This window comes from Muntiacus reevesi, chromosome 11, assembly GCF_963930625.1.
Source record: "Muntiacus reevesi chromosome 11, mMunRee1.1, whole genome shotgun sequence".
NCBI classification, from domain to species: domain Eukaryota; kingdom Metazoa; phylum Chordata; class Mammalia; order Artiodactyla; family Cervidae; genus Muntiacus; species Muntiacus reevesi.
The window spans coordinates 38,332,569-38,354,488 of record NC_089259.1 but is presented as its reverse complement, the minus strand read 5'-3'; the positions used below and the strand labels follow the sequence as shown (position 1 = coordinate 38,354,488).

At 36.9% G+C, this 21,920-nt stretch overlaps 1 protein-coding gene across 2 annotated transcripts in view; it reads left to right on the top strand.

Annotated features, from left to right (window-relative positions):
- The first annotated feature begins 1,115 nt into the window (after positions 1-1,115).
- PCDH9 (protocadherin 9) overlaps positions 1,116-21,920 on the top strand; it is a 202,952-nt gene continuing 182,147 nt past the window's right edge. The window contains exons 1-2 of one of the 2 annotated variants that reach the window (XM_065901912.1): positions 1,116-1,650; positions 2,865-6,035. In XM_065901912.1, coding sequence (XP_065757984.1) covers positions 3,000-6,035 — 3,036 coding nt within the window. In that variant the 5' untranslated portion in view covers positions 1,116-1,650; positions 2,865-2,999. Of the gene's footprint in view, positions 1,651-2,864; positions 10,687-21,920 lie in introns of those variants that run through there. The other variant, XM_065901913.1, reaches the window with a different exon arrangement.

Genomic DNA, 21,920 nt, shown 5'->3' with positions numbered 1-21,920 from the left:
GAAAGACAAGGACTAGTGTGCATGTCAAGTTGGAATCAGCAGACGGTGTAGGGGAGAGAAACGTTCCGCAGCTTGGGGAGCAGCTGGACGGGACTCCTTCCAGCATTCCGCGACCAAAGTTTGCGGCTAGGTGAGCCGAAGCGGCTTTTGCCACGGCCGCGCGTGCGGGAGCGCTCGGGTTCACAGGGTCTGGGCGCGGCGGGCCCGGGAGTGCAAGGACAGCCGGATCCGCTGCCGCGGCCCCTTCCTGCTCCCCGAGACCAGACTTCGCGCCGCACGCCAGACTGGCCTCAGGCTGTCTGGGGGATCCCGGAGGCTGTCATTTTCCCTTTCTCCCGGCAGCTTCCGTCACCCTACACGAAGAGAGCGCTCAAATTCATTTGCTTTCCTGTTTTGCTTGAGATTCGAATATCCTCTGTCCCGACCTTTCCAAGCCGCCCTCTGTGCCCTTCTGGCCAACGTCCCCGCCAGGAAAAGCCTCTAGTTGCGGCACCGTGAGTGCAGTCCTTCTAACGCGCTCCGGGGATGTGCTGGCCGGCGCTCCGCCTCGGAGCCCGGAAGAACTCCTTCCCATCAGTGCATTCTGGTCCCCCCATTTAGCAAAGAGAACTGTGGAAGGTGCGGCCGCAGCTGAGCCGCCTCCGGCATCCCCCAACCGCCCGCCGCGGTGCCCGAGGCTCTCGGATCGGCGCTCGCACGCCCCGCCTGCCTCCGGAGCCGCCCCTATTCGCGCGACCGCCCGGACGCGGCCGCAGGCTGCCCAGCCCAGCCGCCGGCGCCGCAGTGCTCAGGAGAGCCGCGTCCGCTCGGGCCTCGGGAGCGCCGCCACTTCCCTCCCGGGCCAGACCCTGCTGGGCATGCTCAGTGCGCCTCCAGGAACCCGGCTCTCGCGCAGCCAGGATCGTGTCTCCGGGTTTTCGCAGCTGCCGAGGGGGCACTGGGGAAGGGAGGCTGGGAGACAGTCAGCGCCTTGTTCCTCGCCCGGCTGCGGCCGCCCGCACCGCAAGATTCGGGCCAATCAGGGGCCGGAGGCGGGGCTTCGGCCGTCACGCCCTCCCTCTGGGCTTATTGAGAGTTATATCAAGAAATTCAGTTCAGAGAGAGGAGAGGGAGAAGGAGAGAGGGGCAGAGGCGAAGGGAGAGAGGGAGAGCGTGCCAGACAGGAAGGAGCGCCCTAGAGTCTCAGAAGCACGCAAGAGATAACCAATTAGGAATTTTTCGGGCACCTGTCACCCCGGAGAGCACCCAGAGACTCACCATCACCCCAACTCTGACGTTTCCTCCAAGAAGTTAGAGACTTAAGCAGTACTGACACCGGAGGGAAATGGTCTACTTGATGCTGTGGAAAATACCCCAGAGCTGAAGAAGCGCCACTGGATGTAGTGTGTGTGTTAAATGCCAGGAGAGCTCAGACCCCGTGGGTAACAGAGACGAAATGTGGAGAGAATGACTAACGACAAATCTGTGAATTTGTTCTCTGGAGTTGCTAATTTGCCAGCCCGAAGCAACACATTTTACAAGGAGGAAACGTTTTGCTGCTTCTGATTTCTCCCCAAACTGGTGCTACCAGATGCATGGCTTTCTATGTGTTGGAACAGCTCATTCCTAACTGCAGCATACCGGGAAAGGGGAAAGGTTGAGGCAACTAACGTAAGTGTAAAGTTTCGCATGCACAATTGTAAATTTTGTGTTTAGATATGTCCTCGGTGTAGACGAGGGATGTTTATAACTGGGTAGACGGTTGGGGCAGAGCTCACCTCCTAGGCTGTATCTGCATCCCTACCTGCATCACTCTGCCGGAACTAATCGCGGGCATCAGCTACCGTGCAGCCTAATGCAGATAAGATTAGAGCCTGGAAACTGACCAGTTCTACTCAAGTAGGTGGCTGCCTGGAGGCTTGCACCCGTTTGAATTGCAGTTAGGAAGGCATCGAAGCAGAAGGCTTTCTACCTGCATTATTGAGTCACAGTATTTATGTGTGGCAGACGTTACTAATACTATAAACGGAGATGGGGTTAAGAACTGCATTTTTTTTCTTCCCTCTTTATGCTCAGTAGAAAATATTGTGCTGTTACATGGAAATGTTAGCTGTGTTTCACTTATGTCTTGGCACTCTCTTCCACCTCTAGGATAAGGAATCCTATGTTATTATATGTATTCCAAAAGTTTTAATGTGTTTATTAATTCTAATGGGGATAATTTAGCAACATGGAGAAATGAGAGCAAGGTCTGGGTAAACTGAAGGTCTTGGTATTGTGCTTTTAGGCAATGAGGTTATGTAGTGGCCGGTGACTGCTGCTTCTGATGCTGCAGCAGCATGTCCGAATGCTTGCTTCCCAGTAAAATTGTATTCAGAAGGCAGCTGAAAAACTGGGAGGAAAGAAAAAAAGATAGTCTGTTTAGAAGAAAGAGATGACTCAGTGTGCAGAGAAGAAAACACATCACAGTTGACATGTGACAAAGCAATTAGCAGGAACCATAGCTAAATACTTGGTGTTTTTCACTAGCTCCTAAAGAAACTAAGGGAGGTGGGTTAGAAGCCAGGAGGCGGATAAGAGGGGGGAGGGGAAGAGGAGACCAAGGACGCATGTTTTGAATTAAACAGTGTCCTGCCAACAGTGTGGGTGAATGCAGGTAAAAATAGCAGCTGCCCTTAATTCGAAAGTAGATAATTTTATTTTCTCTGGGCAAATGCAACAAGCAGGGGATATTTGGTGTTTTTATTCACAGAGTTAACTTGCAAACAGTGGCAGAGCAAAGTGCCATGTTTACTAATATGCAGTGGGAAATGTGTTGTGATATTTCGTGACTGTGTGCTTTTGTTTACTGAAGAATAATGTTGTCTATACGATTGTGTTGACAGTGGCTGTCTCCAAATACGCGATGAGATGTAATGCATCCTCCAGTCCATGCACACTTCCTTTTGCAATTTGTGCCTCATTCCTCAGTGGAGACCTTTAAACCCTAAATCCAGGAGAAAGAAAATAAATACATTATCATGGACCTGAGGGATTTTTACCTGTTGGCTGCTCTGATTGCCTGTTTAAGGCTGGATTCCGCAATAGCTCAAGAACTTATTTACACTATTAGAGAGGAATTGCCTGAAAATGTGCCCATAGGAAACATACCAAAGGATCTGAACATTTCTCACATCAATGCTGCCACAGGGACCAGTGCCAGCCTTGTCTACAGACTGGTTTCTAAAGCTGGGGATGCCCCTTTGGTCAAAGTATCCAGTAGCACTGGGGAAATTTTCACAACCTCCAATAGAATAGACAGAGAAAAACTCTGTGCTGGAGCCTCTTATGCCGAGGAGAACGAGTGTTTCTTTGAACTTGAGGTGGTGATCCTCCCCAATGATTTTTTCAGGCTGATCAAAATAAAAATAATTGTCAAGGATACCAATGATAATGCCCCCATGTTTCCATCTCCTGTCATCAATATTTCCATCCCAGAAAACACTTTGATCAACAGCCGATTTCCAATTCCATCAGCAACAGATCCTGACACAGGCTTCAATGGTGTACAGCATTATGAATTGTTAAATGGGCAGAGTGTTTTTGGACTGGATATCGTGGAAACTCCGGAAGGAGAAAAGTGGCCGCAATTGATCGTTCAGCAAAACTTGGACAGAGAACAGAAGGATACCTATGTGATGAAAATCAAAGTAGAGGATGGAGGCACCCCACAAAAGTCCAGCACCGCCATTCTGCAGGTCACAGTAAGTGATGTCAATGACAACAAGCCGGTATTTAAAGAGGGCCAGGTGGAGGTGCACATTCCAGAGAATGCTCCCGTGGGCACCTCTGTGATTCAGCTCCATGCCACTGATGCAGATATAGGCAGTAATGCTGAAATCCGGTACATTTTTGGTGCCCAGGTCGCGCCTGCAACCAAAAGACTCTTTGCTTTAAATAATACTACTGGGCTGATTACAGTTCAGAGGTCCTTAGACCGAGAGGAGACGGCCATTCACAAAGTGACAGTACTGGCTAGTGATGGCAGCTCTACCCCTGCTAGAGCAACGGTTACCATCAATGTCACTGATGTAAATGATAACCCTCCGAACATAGACCTCAGGTACATTATAAGTCCCATCAATGGCACCGTGTATTTGTCTGAGAAAGATCCTGTCAATACAAAGATCGCCCTCATTACAGTTTCAGATAAGGACACAGATGTGAATGGCAAAGTGATCTGTTTTATTGAAAGAGAGGTCCCGTTTCATTTGAAGGCAGTGTATGACAACCAGTATTTGTTAGAGACCTCCTCTTTGTTGGACTATGAGGGCACCAAAGAATTCAGCTTTAAGATCGTTGCCTCTGATTCTGGGAAGCCCAGTTTAAACCAGACTGCTCTGGTAAGGGTTAAGCTTGAGGACGAAAATGACAACCCACCAATTTTCAACCAGCCTGTAATTGAGCTGTCAGTTTCTGAAAACAACCGACGTGGGTTATACTTAACAACTATTAGTGCCACAGATGAAGACAGTGGGAAAAATGCAGATATTGTTTATCAGCTTGGACCGAATGCCTCCTTCTTTGATCTGGACCGAAAGACAGGAGTTTTGACAGCCTCTAGAGTCTTTGACAGAGAAGAACAAGAAAGATTCATTTTTACAGTAACTGCCAGGGACAATGGGACCCCTCCCCTCCAAAGTCAAGCGGCTGTGATAGTTACTGTTCTGGATGAGAATGACAATAGCCCCAAGTTTACTCATAATCATTTTCAATTTTTTGTGTCTGAGAATCTGCCAAAGTATAGTACTGTGGGGGTAATCACAGTGACAGATGCAGATGCTGGAGAGAATAAAGCTGTGACTCTTTCCATTCTAAATGACAATGATAATTTTGTGTTGGATCCCTATTCTGGAGTCATAAAGTCAAACGTCTCATTTGACAGAGAGCAGCAGAGTTCCTACACTTTTGATGTCAAAGCCACTGATGGGGGACAACCACCCCGTTCCTCTACTGCAAAAGTAACTATAAATGTCATGGATGTCAATGACAATAGCCCTGTTGTTATTTCACCACCTTCTAATACTTCTTTTAAGTTGGTGCCTCTCTCAGCCATTCCTGGCTCAGTGGTAGCAGAAGTTTTTGCAGTGGATATTGACACTGGGATGAACGCTGAACTGAAGTATACAATTGTGAGTGGTAACAACAAAGGCTTGTTTCGGATTGATCCGGTAACAGGTAACATCACCCTGGAAGAAAAACCAGCGCCAACTGATGTGGGCTTGCACCGACTGGTGGTCAACATAAGTGACTTGGGTTACCCCAAGTCTCTCCACACACTTGTACTTGTTTTCCTTTATGTTAACGACACCGCGGGCAACGCTTCCTATATCTATGACTTGATTCGCAGGACTATGGAGACCCCATTGGACAGAAACATAGGGGATAGCAGCCAACCCTATCAAAACGAGGACTATCTCACCATCATGATCGCCATCGTCGCGGGCGCCATGGTGGTCATCGTCGTGATCTTTGTCACCGTGCTGGTGCGCTGTCGCCACGCATCACGATTCAAAGCAGCTCAAAGGAGCAAGCAAGGGGCCGAATGGATGTCCCCAAACCAGGAGAACAAACAGAACAAGAAAAAGAAAAGGAAGAAAAGAAAATCTCCCAAGAGCTCTCTTTTGAACTTTGTCACCATCGAAGAGTCCAAGCCCGACGATGCAGTTCACGAGCCCATCAATGGGACAATAAGCCTGCCGGCTGAGCTGGAGGAGCAGGGCATAGGGAGATTTGACTGGGGCCCGGCCCCTCCGACCACCTTCAAGCCGAACAGCCCTGACCTGGCCAAGCACTACAAATCCGCTTCTCCACAGCCCGCTTTCCATCTTAAGCCAGACACTCCCGTTTCGGTGAAAAAGCATCATGTGATTCAGGAGCTCCCGTTGGACAACACCTTTGTCGGGGGTTGTGACACCCTTTCCAAACGCTCTTCCACTAGTTCAGATCACTTCAGTGCCTCAGAGTGCAGTTCCCAAGGAGGCTTCAAGACAAAGGGCCCCTTACACACCAGACAGGTAAATGAGCACTTTTACTGGTCTATAAGTACTGCATACAAGTGCCCAGTCAACCAGTATTAACGTGCCACTCTGTCTCTTGTTTTGGTCTAACTTTAGCTTAGTTATAAAGAGGGAAAAAAAAAACTTGACCCCTTTTCTATTCCTCTGGGGCTCAGGCGAGAATTTTTAGAACAGCTTTGAAATTTCTGAGTGCTGAGAATTATTTAACCTCCCAGTTTCCTTCAAATGGCAAAAGATGAAAAGAGGAAATTATTCCAAAATGTCCCAAGATAATGTTTGCTGAAGAAGAAAACCTGTCCTGATATGCCAAATTCTGCTCCTGGGGTTTCCAAATTGACTGCTTGAAGATTTTCACATTACCTTTTGATCTCAAAAGTCACCTTCAAATCTCAATGTTTTAAATGACTTTTGAAGGTCTGACTATAATTATGTTGGAGCTGTGGTTGCTAAAGGGGTTAATTTTTTTTCGTCTCTAAAAATATAGTAGAATATTAAATGTACATCAGCTGTGAAGCACATGATTGTTGGTAGATTGCAGCTAAGCCATATAGGAAGTCTTCTCTTTGATTTGAGATGATTTTATTGTAATATAGTAAATTGGAGGTTGAAAAGAAAGGATTGCAGGTTGTCCACAATGGCCAAAGTACTCTTTCAAAAAAAAAAAAGAAAGAAGGAATACTTTCTCCCTGTTAGAACTGATTTAGACAGAAAAGAATGAATCCATTGTAAATATTCTCATCTCAGTAATGCATAAGTGATCTGTCATAACTCATTTTAAACTGTGAAATATGACATATGAAGAGGGATTAATAGGCTGCGAAACTCATATTTCAACCAAATCCAGAATTAGTTTTTCTTAGGTCTAATAATTCCTTGTTAATAAAGATTTAAATGCAGTGCTGTCTAATTTATTTCACTGGTGCTTGTGTTGCCATGAAATTTGAGTGTCAATAATAGCCTGTAGATGGCACTAGGGTATCATGTCGCTTGTGCTGGCCTGGCGCCAATCCCGCAGTAGCAAGTAAAGGGGGAAGGAAAGATCAATCTGGTGCTATAGCCAAAGACACCTTTTATTTAATGATAGTTGTTCTGGAGCAACTAGCATTTAAGTTCATTTGCTTGCTCTTTTGTGATCAGTTCTCAACACACCAACTTTCTAGGACTTCGTAGTCCAAGTTCTGTCTTTGTTGGTATTGAGTCCACCTATGGTGATGACCCACCTGATTTTGTTACAAGTAAGGAACATACAGATTTCAGAGAATCAAGTAAAGCAAAATAAAATTTGGAGAAAGTATTGACAGTCATTGCTTAGTGTTTGAAAACTCAAGAGTTTTTCTTATTTTTTTCCTTGTGGGGGTGGGATGGGTGAGAATGTTCTATTGAAACTCTGGTCTGTCACCATCTGGCATTTGTTGCTCTGTAGTGACTTTAAGGTTTCATGGTAGTACGATATTTATTAAAATAATTGTGACAATGAATCAGAGATACTTCAGAACATTAAGTATAATGTCTATGATTTTACAACTGAAATTTCCAATTCTTAAAAGGTTAAATATCTAGAGGATTTATAAAGCACATATACTTAGAGCTTGAATGTACAGGATGAAAGGAATTAAGTCAGTACGAAGGTTCTAGAGAATATGATGTTATTCGATAGACATAGAATTTGGAATGAGTTATTTTCATGTTAACTTCATCGGCTTTTTAAAAGAGGTTTGATGTTTTAAAATTAAGAACATTTCTGAGTTTAGTAGAGGTTTGTAAATGTTGTTAAATAGTTAATCATGGTGAGAAAAGTAATTTCTGAAACTAAGTGGATTTAAATATAAAGTTGCTATTTCAGTGAAAAGAAAATATGGCTTTTTATTATTTACTTTCAATGGGTGGGTAAGGTCGCCACAAAATACTGATGATATTTTATGATTTGCACAATATCTTAAAAATGTAACATGACTTAAAACTTTTCATTTAAAATCTGAAATTTGTTTCCCAGAGGAACATGCTGAAGTTATTCCCACAGCATTTTTCTTTTCATATTAAGTGTGGTGGGTATTATGAGCATTGATGCACAGACCCACTTTTTCTGACTTCTTCCCCAAAGTTGGATCTATATATAGTACTGTGACATATATATAATACAGTGACATAAATGTTAAGGTATGGGAAAGATCTTTCGTCGAGGTTTAGTCAGTCATAAGGAAATTTGTTTGTGTGATGTAATCTTTGAAATAGGATGCTGAATAATTCTCTAACTGGAACTAAAGTGCATTTTAGACATTCCTTGAGACCCTGCGTCACTGTGCAGTTCTTCTGGTAGGCATTTCAGTGTTCAAATGTAGCTATAATTCACTATTATGGTAAAGAGCTATTGAAATGGCTTTGGTTATTTACGCCTTTTAGAAGTTCTCATGCTGAGAAAGAAAAATTGCAATGTTGGAGAAAAAGAGTATTTCTGAAAGTAAGGACAGGTGATGGTGATAGCAATATGTACAATTTTAGTATAAAAGAGACATATTTTCTATGAATGAAGAGCACACATTATATACTATCCTTTAAATTGTTTTTTCACTGAACTATATGGCTGTTATTGAAGATGTTCTAGTTAAGTTAAAAAATAAAAATTTTTTTTTTAGCTCCTTCAGCTAGTGGCTTTTATGAAAGCTCCTGAAATAACACAATTTTGAAAAAGTAGGGTTTATTATAGCAAAATCTTTCAGAGGAATTTATAAACTAAAGGAGGATCTGTGAAGATTTTTAGTTGAGTGGAAAAGGATTGCTGTTAACAGAAACACCTTTTCACTTTATGGTGCTAGTTGATGTGTGGGTAAAATGAAAGATTAGTGAGCAAAGAATTATCAAATTTAAATATCATGAGTTTGTCTTATCTGTACAATGGAAACCTATGGTCTGACTTTTATACCATGAGTTTGCTTATAGTGCATTGATTCTTATGTTGTGTGACTTTTTTTTTCTCTTGCTGTTTTCCCTCATGTGACCTTGCAAAGAACGTATAAATCAATAATAAATCACATTCTTCATCCACTCTATTTCACTAAGCTTTCATTTTCCTTGAATATAACAAATCTGTCACTGAATTTTCTGCAAATTATTTTTTATGAAGTTTTGGATGTACCCTTAGCATTCACAGATTAAATAAAATGTCCTTTTTAAAAAAAGCTAGATTATGTCTTAATATTTATTCATAAATAAGCAAAGTTCATTGTCATAGGCTTGAGAGGATGACAACAAAATCATTTCTAGTAGGACTATAAATGATAAAGTTCATTGATACATTTTCTCTAAAAGGAAAATATCTTCTTAATTGAATATGATTTTTAAATTATGGTATTAAGTTCTTAAATTTTAGGATTCTCAGAATAACCTGGAATGTTTCTTAAAACATGTTGGTCCTCAGTCCCAGAGGTTTTAGTCCAGTGTCACTGGGGTCAAGTCTGAATACTTGCTTTGCTGACAAGATCCCAGGTGATAATGATGTTGCTAATCCAGGAACCCAAACTTTGAGAACCATTGCCTCAGCATATTAGGACAAGAACCGTTAGCTTCTTTCCTTTTTAGATTATCATTTCGAGAGGACCTGTTTTTGCACAGTCCAACTCTCAGCTCTTATTGACAGCAGTTTTATTGTGGCTGGAGGCTTTATAGTTAGCTGTTTATTGCTGTTTCCCAACCTGGTTGACAGCATTTGGGGAATTAATTTTCTTGGCCCCGGTGTGCTTTTTGTGGAGGTATAAATGAAAATGTTAAAGAATGAAAAAAAGTGACCTATTTACATTTGACAACTTCTTCCAGGAATAAAACAATCTGTAATAGTTGCACTGTGAGTTTGGTTCTGGGTAAATAGTCATGTTTAATTTTCTAAATGAAATGCTTAGTTTAGAGCTTAAACATCCTTACTTCAACTTCTCACAGTCTAGAGTAAGTATTTGCTCATATATACATTTGTGTATATATTGAAGAATTTATACATTGAAAATGTATTTGCATGCCATCCTCAAGTGTATACATGTACTTTTGCAGCATAAAGGGAATTGCTTCTATTCCCAGTCATTTAGAGATACTATATTACTTTTATGATTACTTTTCATTTTTGAGTAATCCCATTGCAACCGCTGCTGAAATGGTGTTATGTCATGTAAAATGCACAAGATAGTTATAGACTTGCTATTTAGAACAGTGAGAAATAAAAAATGAAACTGAAGGGAGCAAATGCTAACTGGTGTGAAGCTAGCAAAAATTTTAAGATATTTTAAACTACTAAATTTGGCAGTATTCTGTGAGGGATGAATATAGGTGGCATGTGGAAAAAAATTGCTCCTGAAGTTGCAAATTATATTAAAATGTTATCTGTTGTGATTTTTGTTTCTGCTCCTTTGCTTTGGCTAAGTGATATGATCGTGAATTCAGTTACAAAGTAAAAGACACCCAGACCCCTTGGATATTGATTCAGGAATTCGAAATGAGCAGAGGCCATCCATTCAGCCGGGCTACCTTTCCTCTTGGTTTTGTAAGACAAATGTTTAATATTTTTAAGCTTGATACACCTAGGGTGTAAAATTCTGGTTACATTTTAGTTTTTGTTGCTAATAACCTTAAGGAGAATAAATATAAAAGGTTACTACTGTACTGAGTATGGACATGTGTACTGATTATTGAACATTTGTTAACATAGAGAAAATAATTTCAGTAGTTAGAATATTCTATTATCTTACTTTTTATATTTTGTTGCAATGGATTCTGTATATAGAAACTCTAAATTGATGTTCCCTTGGCTTCAGATGAGTCATCTTCATGGTGTCGCAGAACAGGCTTTAGCATCATTAAAATTGCCTTGTAAATATTGCACTAACATGTTATATTCTTACGGTATGTCTTAATAGTTAAATATTTCCAGCTAAAATTTATCTTCTCATAATAGCACAAATTAAAATATAATACATGATATAGTAAAATAGAATTTAAATTTAATAAAAAGCTCAAATCTAAAATCAGATTTCCTCATAACCAGTTCTGAATTATTCTGACTCAAAGTTTTATTTTCATACTGACATATATGAGATATAGGTAAATTACACCCAAAATATGAGAAATAGCAAATACATGAATTATTTTTCAATTATATTATTTTATGTGACAGTACCAAGGTAGGAAAGTGAGACCTTTAAATTATCTTCTTATAATTTCTGTTTTCATAATTATTTTTGATATATTGTTTAGACTGTTTGATGTCTAAATTTGGGGTTTGAGGGAGTGGGAATACAGAAACCACCAAATGGGAAAAGCTACAGTGTTTGTGTTGACCTAGCAGTACCAGACCAGGGGTTTGCAGGATCCAAGGTCATGTTAACTGCTTGGCTCATTGTTAGTACTTTCTCAATCTGATTTTGTCAGAGTTGAGATCTTGGTTTGCATGCAATTAAAACAGACAAAAGCACAACATGGATGTTTACCACTTTCACTTAAAATCCTTGCAGTGAGCTTTCTCTGAATTTAGTTTGGTGTTTTCTTGAAGGGAAATCCTCTATTAAAACTATAAATTCAACCCTTGATAATATTAACAAATCAGTTAATATCATATTTCATGTAGTTGGAAACTAAGTAGGAATTATTTTATGTGTGTTCTTAAGTTTTTGCTTTCTTAACAGTTGATTTTATGTTTAAAATCTTTCTCAGAATTATTACATAATAGTGCCCTAAAATTTATATCAGGTTTGTTGAAATATGGCTCTAATCACAGATGAAATATTTGTGAGAATTTAAGAATGCAAGTCAACAAGAGGCTTATTCAAAAGTTTTAAGTTTCTAGAGGCATAGTGTCATGTTCAATAAGTAATAATGCTAATGTGGTATGACTGTCCAACTCGTTAGTTCCCCTAAAATTTATATCAGATCACAAAAGCAAATCCAAATGTAGAAATATGATCTCTCAATTACGAAAAGAAATATACTTCACTGATTTCATCAGTTGTTTCAGATAGCTATCAAATCTATCCAACATTTCATTTGAAAAAGAACTCATGCTTTTTGCCTGTTTGATACAAATCTATTGGGCCATCAGTCATCAGAAACATAGAATAAGATAGATATATTACCATGATTGACATTTTTGTTTTGATTTATATTCTTTCTTTTCCTAAGCCAGGATTCATTAACATGTGAAATTTCTAAGTATGTTCAACAATTCCTTAATAGTAAAGAATGATTGCAGAAATAAACTGGAGAAACAACCCATATATAATCTATCTTACTAATTATTGTCCTATAGTCAGTTTATTGCTTATAGAAAAGAATAGTGACAGAATTGGAATTTTCTGAGACATAATATTGATATTTAACTTTAAGGCTTTCAAAACTTGAAGTTATTCATTAAAAGATTTATTTTTACATACTTATCCATTATTTAAATGGCATGTGAAAATATTTTCCTCCAATCTTTAATAGTTTTATTGATTTTAGTGCCAAAAATACACATCACATTTAAAATAATGGACTTGGGACCACCTGTGTAGCTGGGAGTAATGAAGATACATACACAGGCAAGATCTGTGAGACACCTTTGATTGATTCTTTCTAGTCATTTTACACTAATTATCCCGGAATTCCTTGAGAAAATATATGAAATTAATTTGTGTTTGAAAGGACTATACTGTAGCTTTATCACTCATTAATATATATAGATGTGTAATTATACAGGCCGCAAGAAAAGGATGGAAATTTGTTCAGTTTGACTGTGTTTATGTAATATCTTCTATTTTAATATTCTTCCTTAGTTTGTCTTTCTATCTGACCATCTCTGCATTTTAGTATTACACTGCTTTGTTAATATCCAGGCTTTGGCCTTTTTCAGTCTGTTTAGCAGTTGATTAAGAAATACGCTAATCCCTTCCAGGATATTGAGAAACTAATGGATTGCAGAGTATTTGGGTCTTTAAGCTTCAATTGTAATTGGTATGAAGAATTGTCATTGAGCTGATATTTGCATATATCTCTCCCAGTGCTAGTTACTTTGTCTCTTTTTTGTCCTCGTAATCTTCAGCTTTCATTATAAGAATATTTATTTTAGTCGGAAGTAAGCATGCCAGTGATAGAAATTTGGGATTCACCTCCAAATGAATGCCATCACAGACAGGGAAGTTCTGGCACATTTTGCATAGATCTGTATGAACACAGTGAACCCTTCATAAGCTCTTAGACTGCAGGAAATCAGTGCTGAAAATTAAGTGGGGTTTTAAAGATTTGCAAAGTAGAGAGCTTTGTATAATGCTGGTATTGCAGGTGCCTATTAAATGTGAAGTAAAGGCTTTGTAATACAACTAGCTAACACGTTTCCTTCCACATTAGAGTGATTTGTAGCCTAGGGAATTAGTCTTGCCTATTTTTTCCAAATGCAGAAACACTAGATGTGTCTGAAAGAATACAATCTCAAATACATGCCTTAGAATGAACAGACTTACTCTTTGATGATTCTTGTTATTCAGGGTAGATGTTGCAGGTCCACACATTCTTACCTGTGATACCTCTGATGTCTATGGTCTGGCCTTCACCTTTCCTAGGAGAAACTCAATTATATGTGTATACTCTCCTCTAAGCATAAATCAGATTAAAACCCCAGGTATCTATAAAGCTGTAATATTACCATAATGAAGAGGGCTTTCTACTGAGTGCTTTGATCCTCAAAGGAATAGCTGTTGAATCATTTCTCAAATTGTATTTTTAGAATTCATCTTTGCTCCATTTGTAAATAGTGTGTATTTGTGGAACAGCAATTCATTCCAGACTTACATGGGTTTAAATATATTTACTTCAAGACAGGGTTCAGCAAAATGCCTCGCAGTTCTTTAATGCTTAATGTCTTTGACTGGTCCTGTTAGATATAAAATCAGTGGAAATAGCCATGCCTATTTTTTAATGATTTTACAAACCCTGTATTTTTATCTACTGGAAAAAGTATATAATCCATGTGCAGATCACAGTAGGTACAGTGGACTTGCTGAGAATGATCACAGATGATTGATTTTGAAAACAAAACAGTTTTTTGTGCAAGACAATAGCAACTGCAATTCAGTAAATGAGGTTTCTTTCCTCATTAAACAAACCTCAAGGAGAAGCATGGAAACACGAGATGTATAAAATGAAGACGTATCTTTTGTAGGAAGACAGTGTCTTCTGCTGATAGTATTTCCTTAGTAGATCTTTTCTTGAGGAAAAAAATACTAGTGCTGTTTTGGATTCAGAGGGTGCAACTTATCTGTGCCTCCGTGTGATAGCAACTGCATGTTGAGGACTTTCAGATACACAGCTACCTAGGATTCACAGGAGAGGTTTTGTAGCGGGTGCAAGTGACAAATGGAGACAAAATGGAGTGAGTTCTGAGCTGTGAGTTGATGCCTGCCTGTGTCATATATTCATGTCATTGAACTGAGTTTCACTTTGGAAACCTAGAATTACAATAGTCTTCCTTGCTTGTCTGCTGTGAACACACCTAGACTAGCACCTTGTCTTTGTTTCATTTCTTGTCATTCTCTAGGCAGACTTTATTCACTTATGTTAACTCATATATATTGTTTTCTTAGTTATGTGATAAATGTTTTAAATGATACTAACTTCTGTGTATCTTCCCTCCAAAAAGAAAAAAAAAATCAAACAATGTTTTGTTCTAGAACATCCATAAAGGGTAGAATAAAATATGCACAATGTGTCCTTCCTTCTTAGAAATAGCGAATCTATTTTTCCTTTGATATTTTCAAAATTGGGTTTTTCAGACTGATACCATTTTCAAAGTTAAGAAATCATATTACATTTAACTGTATAGTTTAATAATGTTTCAGTACATTCAAATTCCCAACATAATAGATGTTAGAATTTTTATGAAAATAATTTTCTTGCTGCAAATGAAATGAGTATCAAAATTGCACTAAACCATGGTAAAAACAGATACAATCTTTAGGATATTTTAGTTTGACATGAACTCATTTTCATTCATGGTCTTAACAGTAAAATCTGCCAAGCAGTGATGGCAAAATATGCTGAATTCACTGATTGATTTTTAAACATGGTAATAATTAAGCAGAATCATTTTGACACCTAAAGTCTCTGTTTTAGACAATTAAATTCTGCTTTAGCTAAGGGTTATTGACTTCTGGATGATACTAGGAACAACACCCTTCAGGGTTTAAACTATTCCTGCAGGACCATCTGTTATTGGCGGGGCTGAGCAGCCTCTCCAGCCATACAGTGTCAATCCCAGGTGTATATTTAGGATTGTTCAGAACACAACCCTGGTTCCTCATGATCTTTCCATCTCAAATGGCAACTCAGTTAATCAAATACTGGCATATCATAACTTAAAGCTTATTACTTAAGGGAAGTATAAGAAAGTTCCTCAAAGTAGAGACAGTGTCTTATTTACCTTTGTATTTTCATGAGTAAACCTACAACAATACCTAAAGAATGAACTTCATAGTCTTTCAGTAAATATCGACCTAATGAGAGTATTCAGCTGGAATCATGCCTTATATATGCATAGTATTTCCATTGATAATCTCTATAACCACTACAGAAAGAAGACATTACCATTCTTTTTTCATATTCTAAGCTTTTAATAACAAACAATGTTGTAAAAGTTTCAGGTGACCAGCGAAGGAATTCAACCATACATATACATGTATACATTCTCCCCCCCAAATCCCTTCCCATCCAGGCTGCCACATAACATTGAGCAGAGTTCCATATGCTATACTGTAGGTCCTTCTTAGTTATCATTTTAAACTGACAGTGTGTACATGTTCATCCCAAACTCCCTCATTTTCCCTCACCCTCATGCTTCCCCTCAGCAGCAATAAGTTTGTTCTTATTCAACTTATGTAAAAATCTAGAGACAGAAAATGTGTTTGTTTTTTTTTTTCAGGTCTCATAGCTAAAGTTGTTCTTTCCAATCCAGTACCTCACCTCCACACTGGTATTTCTTCCTCATATATATCTACTTTTACCTGTTAAACATTCTTTTCAGGCCATATGTAAATTTGAAACATTTTCTTCATTAGTGACATTATTTTTGTTGGAAGAACTGCAACTCATTTATTTTAAAAAACCTGTATTACAGGGCAATTCATTGCACCCAAAATGGTTCTTTCTGCATTACTTCCCAGTAAACTAATTCTAGACTTTAAGATTAAAGTGTGGTAAGCATATGATGGAGGCCCAAATGAGTAAAGTATATATGAGGGGAGTTCTGATTGTCTAGTGTCAACTATCGTCCCTGTTTCCCTCTGCAATGACTAGAACTTGATGATAAAATCTCTAGTTAGGTTTAAGGGTTTTCAGAGGTTTTTTTTGGTGGGGGGTTGATGGCTGAAGATTCCTCATCTTCCCAATCTTAAGAAATCTTGATGTAAACTAGCATGCCTCCATTCATATTTCTGGAGGTCCAGTGAAGATAAACTAACCTAACCTCATCCTATAGATGAGCAAGTGTAAGCATTTTTAGACTCTGAATTTCGACATTTTGATTTTTTAAACAGTGAAATATAATTGACATCTTTATATCATTTATCAGTGTCTTGACTCACTAATGATTTCTGAATATATATCAGAGAGAGAGAGAAGAGTTAGAAAAAAAAAAACCTGCTGATTCTAATATACATAAATACACTCATATCACTTTATTAGAGTTATCTGTGGTTTCTATTTTTACCCTCAGTTCTTCCATACCACTGTGTTTGCCCATCATAACATTTTTTTTTTCATGATAGGATATAATAAGAAGGGAAAGAGTGAACATAAATAGGATCAGATTCCTTTTCTTCCAAGACTCCTCATCCAGAATTTTTATTTAAACCTTTGAATGCTTAGATAATTGAGTGATTACTTCTAAATAATAATCAATGGATTCACTTTGATATCTACTTAATAGAGACAGTATGTTTTGGAGGAGAAAAAAAAAAAGTCATCATCAAAGTTTCCTTAATAGACTTTTGAGCCATCCAGACAACACCCTAGAATCACATATGAATTCTATAAAAAGCAGCAAAATAATAATTGAATAGTGAATAAGTGGTGTCTAGCTACTATATTAATTTTAGAAAGATAAATTTAGTGTCTAATAGAACTCACAGAATAGTTTCTCAAGACTCAAAATGGACCTTTGAGATTATTTGGCCTATTTAATTTCCTTTCCCCATGAAAAAATTGAGATTATTACAAAAAGTAGTTTAATATTTTAAGTAATTGAAAAATGACTTGAAAAACTGCTATTTCAAAAATGTGTCATGTTGAACACATAATTTGAATGTACTGTCCTTTGCTTTTCTACTCTAAAATGGATATAATCAGGCCTAATCCCTAAGGGTGTGATGAGATTAAATGAATGCACAAATGGGTACATGTAAATTTCTGGCCCATGGTAAGTCGGCAGACACTCCAAAAACCTACCTATTTTTCCTCCTATTTTGCCCAAGGATGCCAATTTACCACTAATAGAGAGGCCTAATTTCACTTCATGAATGTTCTCTCCATTTTATTTTTGGTAGTTTTCTTAAATGTGAGTTTCATACTTTTATAAAAATTTTATTATATTGAAGTATAATTGATTTATTTATAATGTTGTGTTAGTTTCTGGTATATAGCAAAGTGATTCATTTTTATATACCTATAATGCAAAATACTGTATGTATGTGTAACTGAATTTTTTATATTTTAATAAGTTATCTCTGTTAATTTGCTTTAAGATTAAAACACTTTTTGAATTATCTAGGATTTCTGAAAAGTTGGTTTCTGTAATAGCATCAGAGAATAGCAGATAGGATGTTATATATTTTCTTTTGATTTTAATTCTTATTGTTTCACATTTATGTAACTGCTTCATCTTTCATCTTGAGTATTTCGCCATTTTCATTTGCATTTTGTGTTTTAAAACTATCTTGCTTCTTTTAGTATTTGTTATTAAATTATTTCCCCATGGATTGCCCATAGAAATTCCTCTTGTCTGGGAATTTTCACCTTACACATCATTCCTATTAGTCAGTACTTAACACAGCTGTAGCCATTTGAAACCTGCTGGGTTTTGCTTCCAATTATTCCATAAACTAGAAAGCATCTCTGTTGAAGTAATGGCACCCATGATATAATCATACTAGTTAAAATGCCTTGGAGTATATGGATCATATCTCTGAGATTCATCAGATTTATTCCAGAAGCATAGTAGTCAATTTTTTCTTTTTATTATTCCTCTGACTCTGAATTAATATATGTTCATTTATAAGTAAGATTTTAGTGTCTTAGTATGAATGTTTATAGTGTTTGAGTATGTGGGTGACATAATAACATGAGTCCCAACAAATGAAAATATAACACAAGTGATTGTATTACCTGAAAAATAACATTTGTTAATATCTTGGGCCAAAATCACTGCTTTATATTGGAATAGGTGAAATCATCAAGATAAAATTAACGATTTGGATTTGAAGCATAATATAGTATGGATTTGTTGCTAATTTTTTTTAACTTTATCAACTAAATAGAAAGTAGATAAAATCAAGTTTCAGTGGCCTCATTGTAAAAATTAAATTTTTCAGTTCCTGTTGATGTTTACTGCCCTCTCAGTGCTGTTCCATTGTTTTTGGATCTGTCTTTTGATTTAGTTCTAATATCTTATATAGACGGTAGCTCAGTAGGTAGAAAGGACTTTAAAACAAGTGATGATAAGAAAACTCACTCTTTGTGCTTGGAAAAATTTGATCTAACAGAGAACGTATGGCAAAGTGGCATAGTGTCTTTTAAACCACTGCCTCTTGTAGATGTGATGTCCCTCAGATGGTGTTAGGGTGTGGAGCAGAGTGAGGACATAGAGTGGATGTTACCTCATGGAGTTGTTGTAAGAATTATAGCATGGCATACAATAGGTGTTTAATAAATTCTACTTAATCCCACCGCAGGGGGATACAGGAGATAATCAGGCAAAATGAGGGTATTAGACACATTTTAAATGGCAATATTTTAAATGGCATCAGGCTTTAAGTATTTAGGTTCATAGTTTTATTTAAAATCATTAATGTTCTTATGGCATCAAATACATACACATGTTTTATATATATGTATATATGTATAAATGTAAATTGAGATGGCTACCATTTTATGTTGTCCGTATCAATGATCTACTTTGTTAACTCTTAGAATGGAGAGGTGATTGTGTATCCAAGAATTTTATGTACATTCCAGTTCAGATAATGACTAAATACTTTATTCTAGGAGGAGAATTATATTTCTCCCACCACTCATGCCTTTCCTTATGTGATCAGGGCTCACTTATTTTTTCATTTAGCAATGTGAAGGACTTTCTCTGCCTGCTGAGCACTTATCTTATTCAGGCATAAGCTTGACAACTAGATGATACCCAGCCTTATCACTAGATGACTGAGCTATATTATATCTTCCTTAATGGATACTAAAACTTATTTCAGAATTAAATATTATAGTTTTAGAATTTTTATTCTTTTCTAATTCTGCCTTATAAACCTATGAAACGTTTCTGCTGCCAAAGAACTGTGATGTGATCCACTGATATATACGCAAATTAATCTCTTATTTTTCATTAATTCTGTTATTTAACAGACATCTATTGAATAACTGCTGTGATCTAGGAACAGTGTAAGACAATGGAATTTTTTTTAAATGAATAAGACGTTTTCTTTGCTTTAAAAGATTCCAATGTTTTTAAAACACAGTACATTTTTTCTTTGGAATTCCCTTATTTTAAAAAATATGAGTTTTCTCTCTCAGTTTTAAATTGATGTCATCATTTCCTTGAAATATATTTTTTAAAGTCTTTTTTTTAACCAGTGCTAGAGACTTGATCTTTCAGTAGGGTAATAAAATTCTAAGATCTATTGCTCTAATTATAAGAATGCCAAGTTTAAATTTATCCTTTGGTTAATTTAGAGGGAAATACACTTTTCATCCTTAAAATCACACTTCTTCTGCAGGCAAAGGTGTTAATAAAATATGGTTGCAAGTAAAACTTCATTTTGTAACTATATGAGATTAGCATATTTGCTATATTAAAAAATCACTTTAAAAACATGGCACACATTGTTAATGCTGAATAATAACTCAAGTTAAAAAGGATCATCTTCTCTAAAAATGGAGTTTCATAGAGATCCGTTTTGAAAGGGATATTTTGAGTTGTGCAAAAGAATGTTCAACCTTAGCTCTTCAAAAAAACATAAGCCTAACATAGACATGGAACATAGATGTTAAAACTCTAGCTAGAATAAATGTTTGGTTTAATCGGCTTTTACCGCCAGATGGTTCTGATTTGGGCAAGTCCATTTCCTTATGAATATTTATCACAATATTTCAAAGAATGGATGCAATGACATAAATTTGAAAATGAAACCTTTATTACAAGCTTTTTTTCTTAAATTAAGAAACATTCATATCCTGAAAATTTGGTTTTCTTTAATCATAGAAGAAAATGCCATAATTGGGCTTTACATTTCAGCAAAACACTTATTTCACTAATTTACATATGGGTGCATGTTTATATGAGCAGGTCATTTCAAAGTTTCAACGTAATATCTGAGCAAAAATCTTTGTTTTTGCACACTTGCACATTTTTGTGCAAATGTATTCTTAAAATAAACTCTTGCTGCCAGAAAATATACTGTTTTAGTTGTAGATAGGCTTCAGTGGTAACCATCAAGTTGGTGCCTAATTCCAAAACATTCTTTCTAACTGTTCTGTGGATATTTAGGCAACTATCTTCAAGTAATTACTGTAATATACACAAACTCCAAAACTGAAACCTGGTGAAATATGTAGACCTCAGGAAAAGGTGTGTAATAGTCCTTGTTAATTAAATACATTGATTAAAATATAAACTTTTTTGGAAATTATAAATTATTGATATACTCAGTCATGAAAGTAAATGTAGTTCACTTTTTAATAATGTGAAAATATGGACAATTTGGAAGGCTAGTTTAGATCCAAGTAACAGGATAGATTAAGCTTAGTAACAGATATATTTAAATAAAGTTTGGTGTGGAAATCACATGAGGACAACAGTGGTAACCAACTTCTACATAAAACCAGAAATGTGGCAATCTCAGCATTATTCCTGACGACAGTAACATTTAACTTGGTATTGTTATGTAGTTTTAATTCTTTGCCTATTATGATTTTTATAAGTAACTATGCATTACTTTATCAAAGAAGAAAAAGCACTAGAGATTAATTTTCATAACTTTGATGCACATTATTTTCTAGTTTTTGGCAGTAATAATATCTATTCAAAACCACTTATACTTTGCTAAAATTTCACTTAGCATCTTGAGAATTCGGTTTTCCCATCTGAAGGAGATCATTGGATTCAACCTTTTTTATTTCTATTATTAAAAATTGTACTACAGCTTTTATTAATTCCTTAGAGAAACATCACTCTTTGGCAGGTTTTCTCTTACCACCCAACATCTGCCTGGCCTACTTCTTTCCATCATCAGTTGATATATGTTCAAACAACGCAAATCAGTGTTAACATTGGCTCAGGAAAAACAATTACAAAGTAAATCATATAATTCAGTCTCTTCTGACAATGAACGATTTGCAATATTCTCATTGTTTGCATGATCTATGTTATCACTCTCTTGCATTAGTGTTGATAACAGAGTGTTGCCATTATCTTCTTTGAGGTCTCTGCCTGATTAATTTTCCCCTTCTGAACTAGAAAATTAACTTTTTCCTCCTAAATCAGAAATCACAAAAGAGAAGAACTATAAAATTTCAAGATTATTGGTGGTTATAATTTGATTAGAAAACTGTCAATTTAAAATAGTATGTAGATACCATATTTTTATCAGCAATATTACTTTG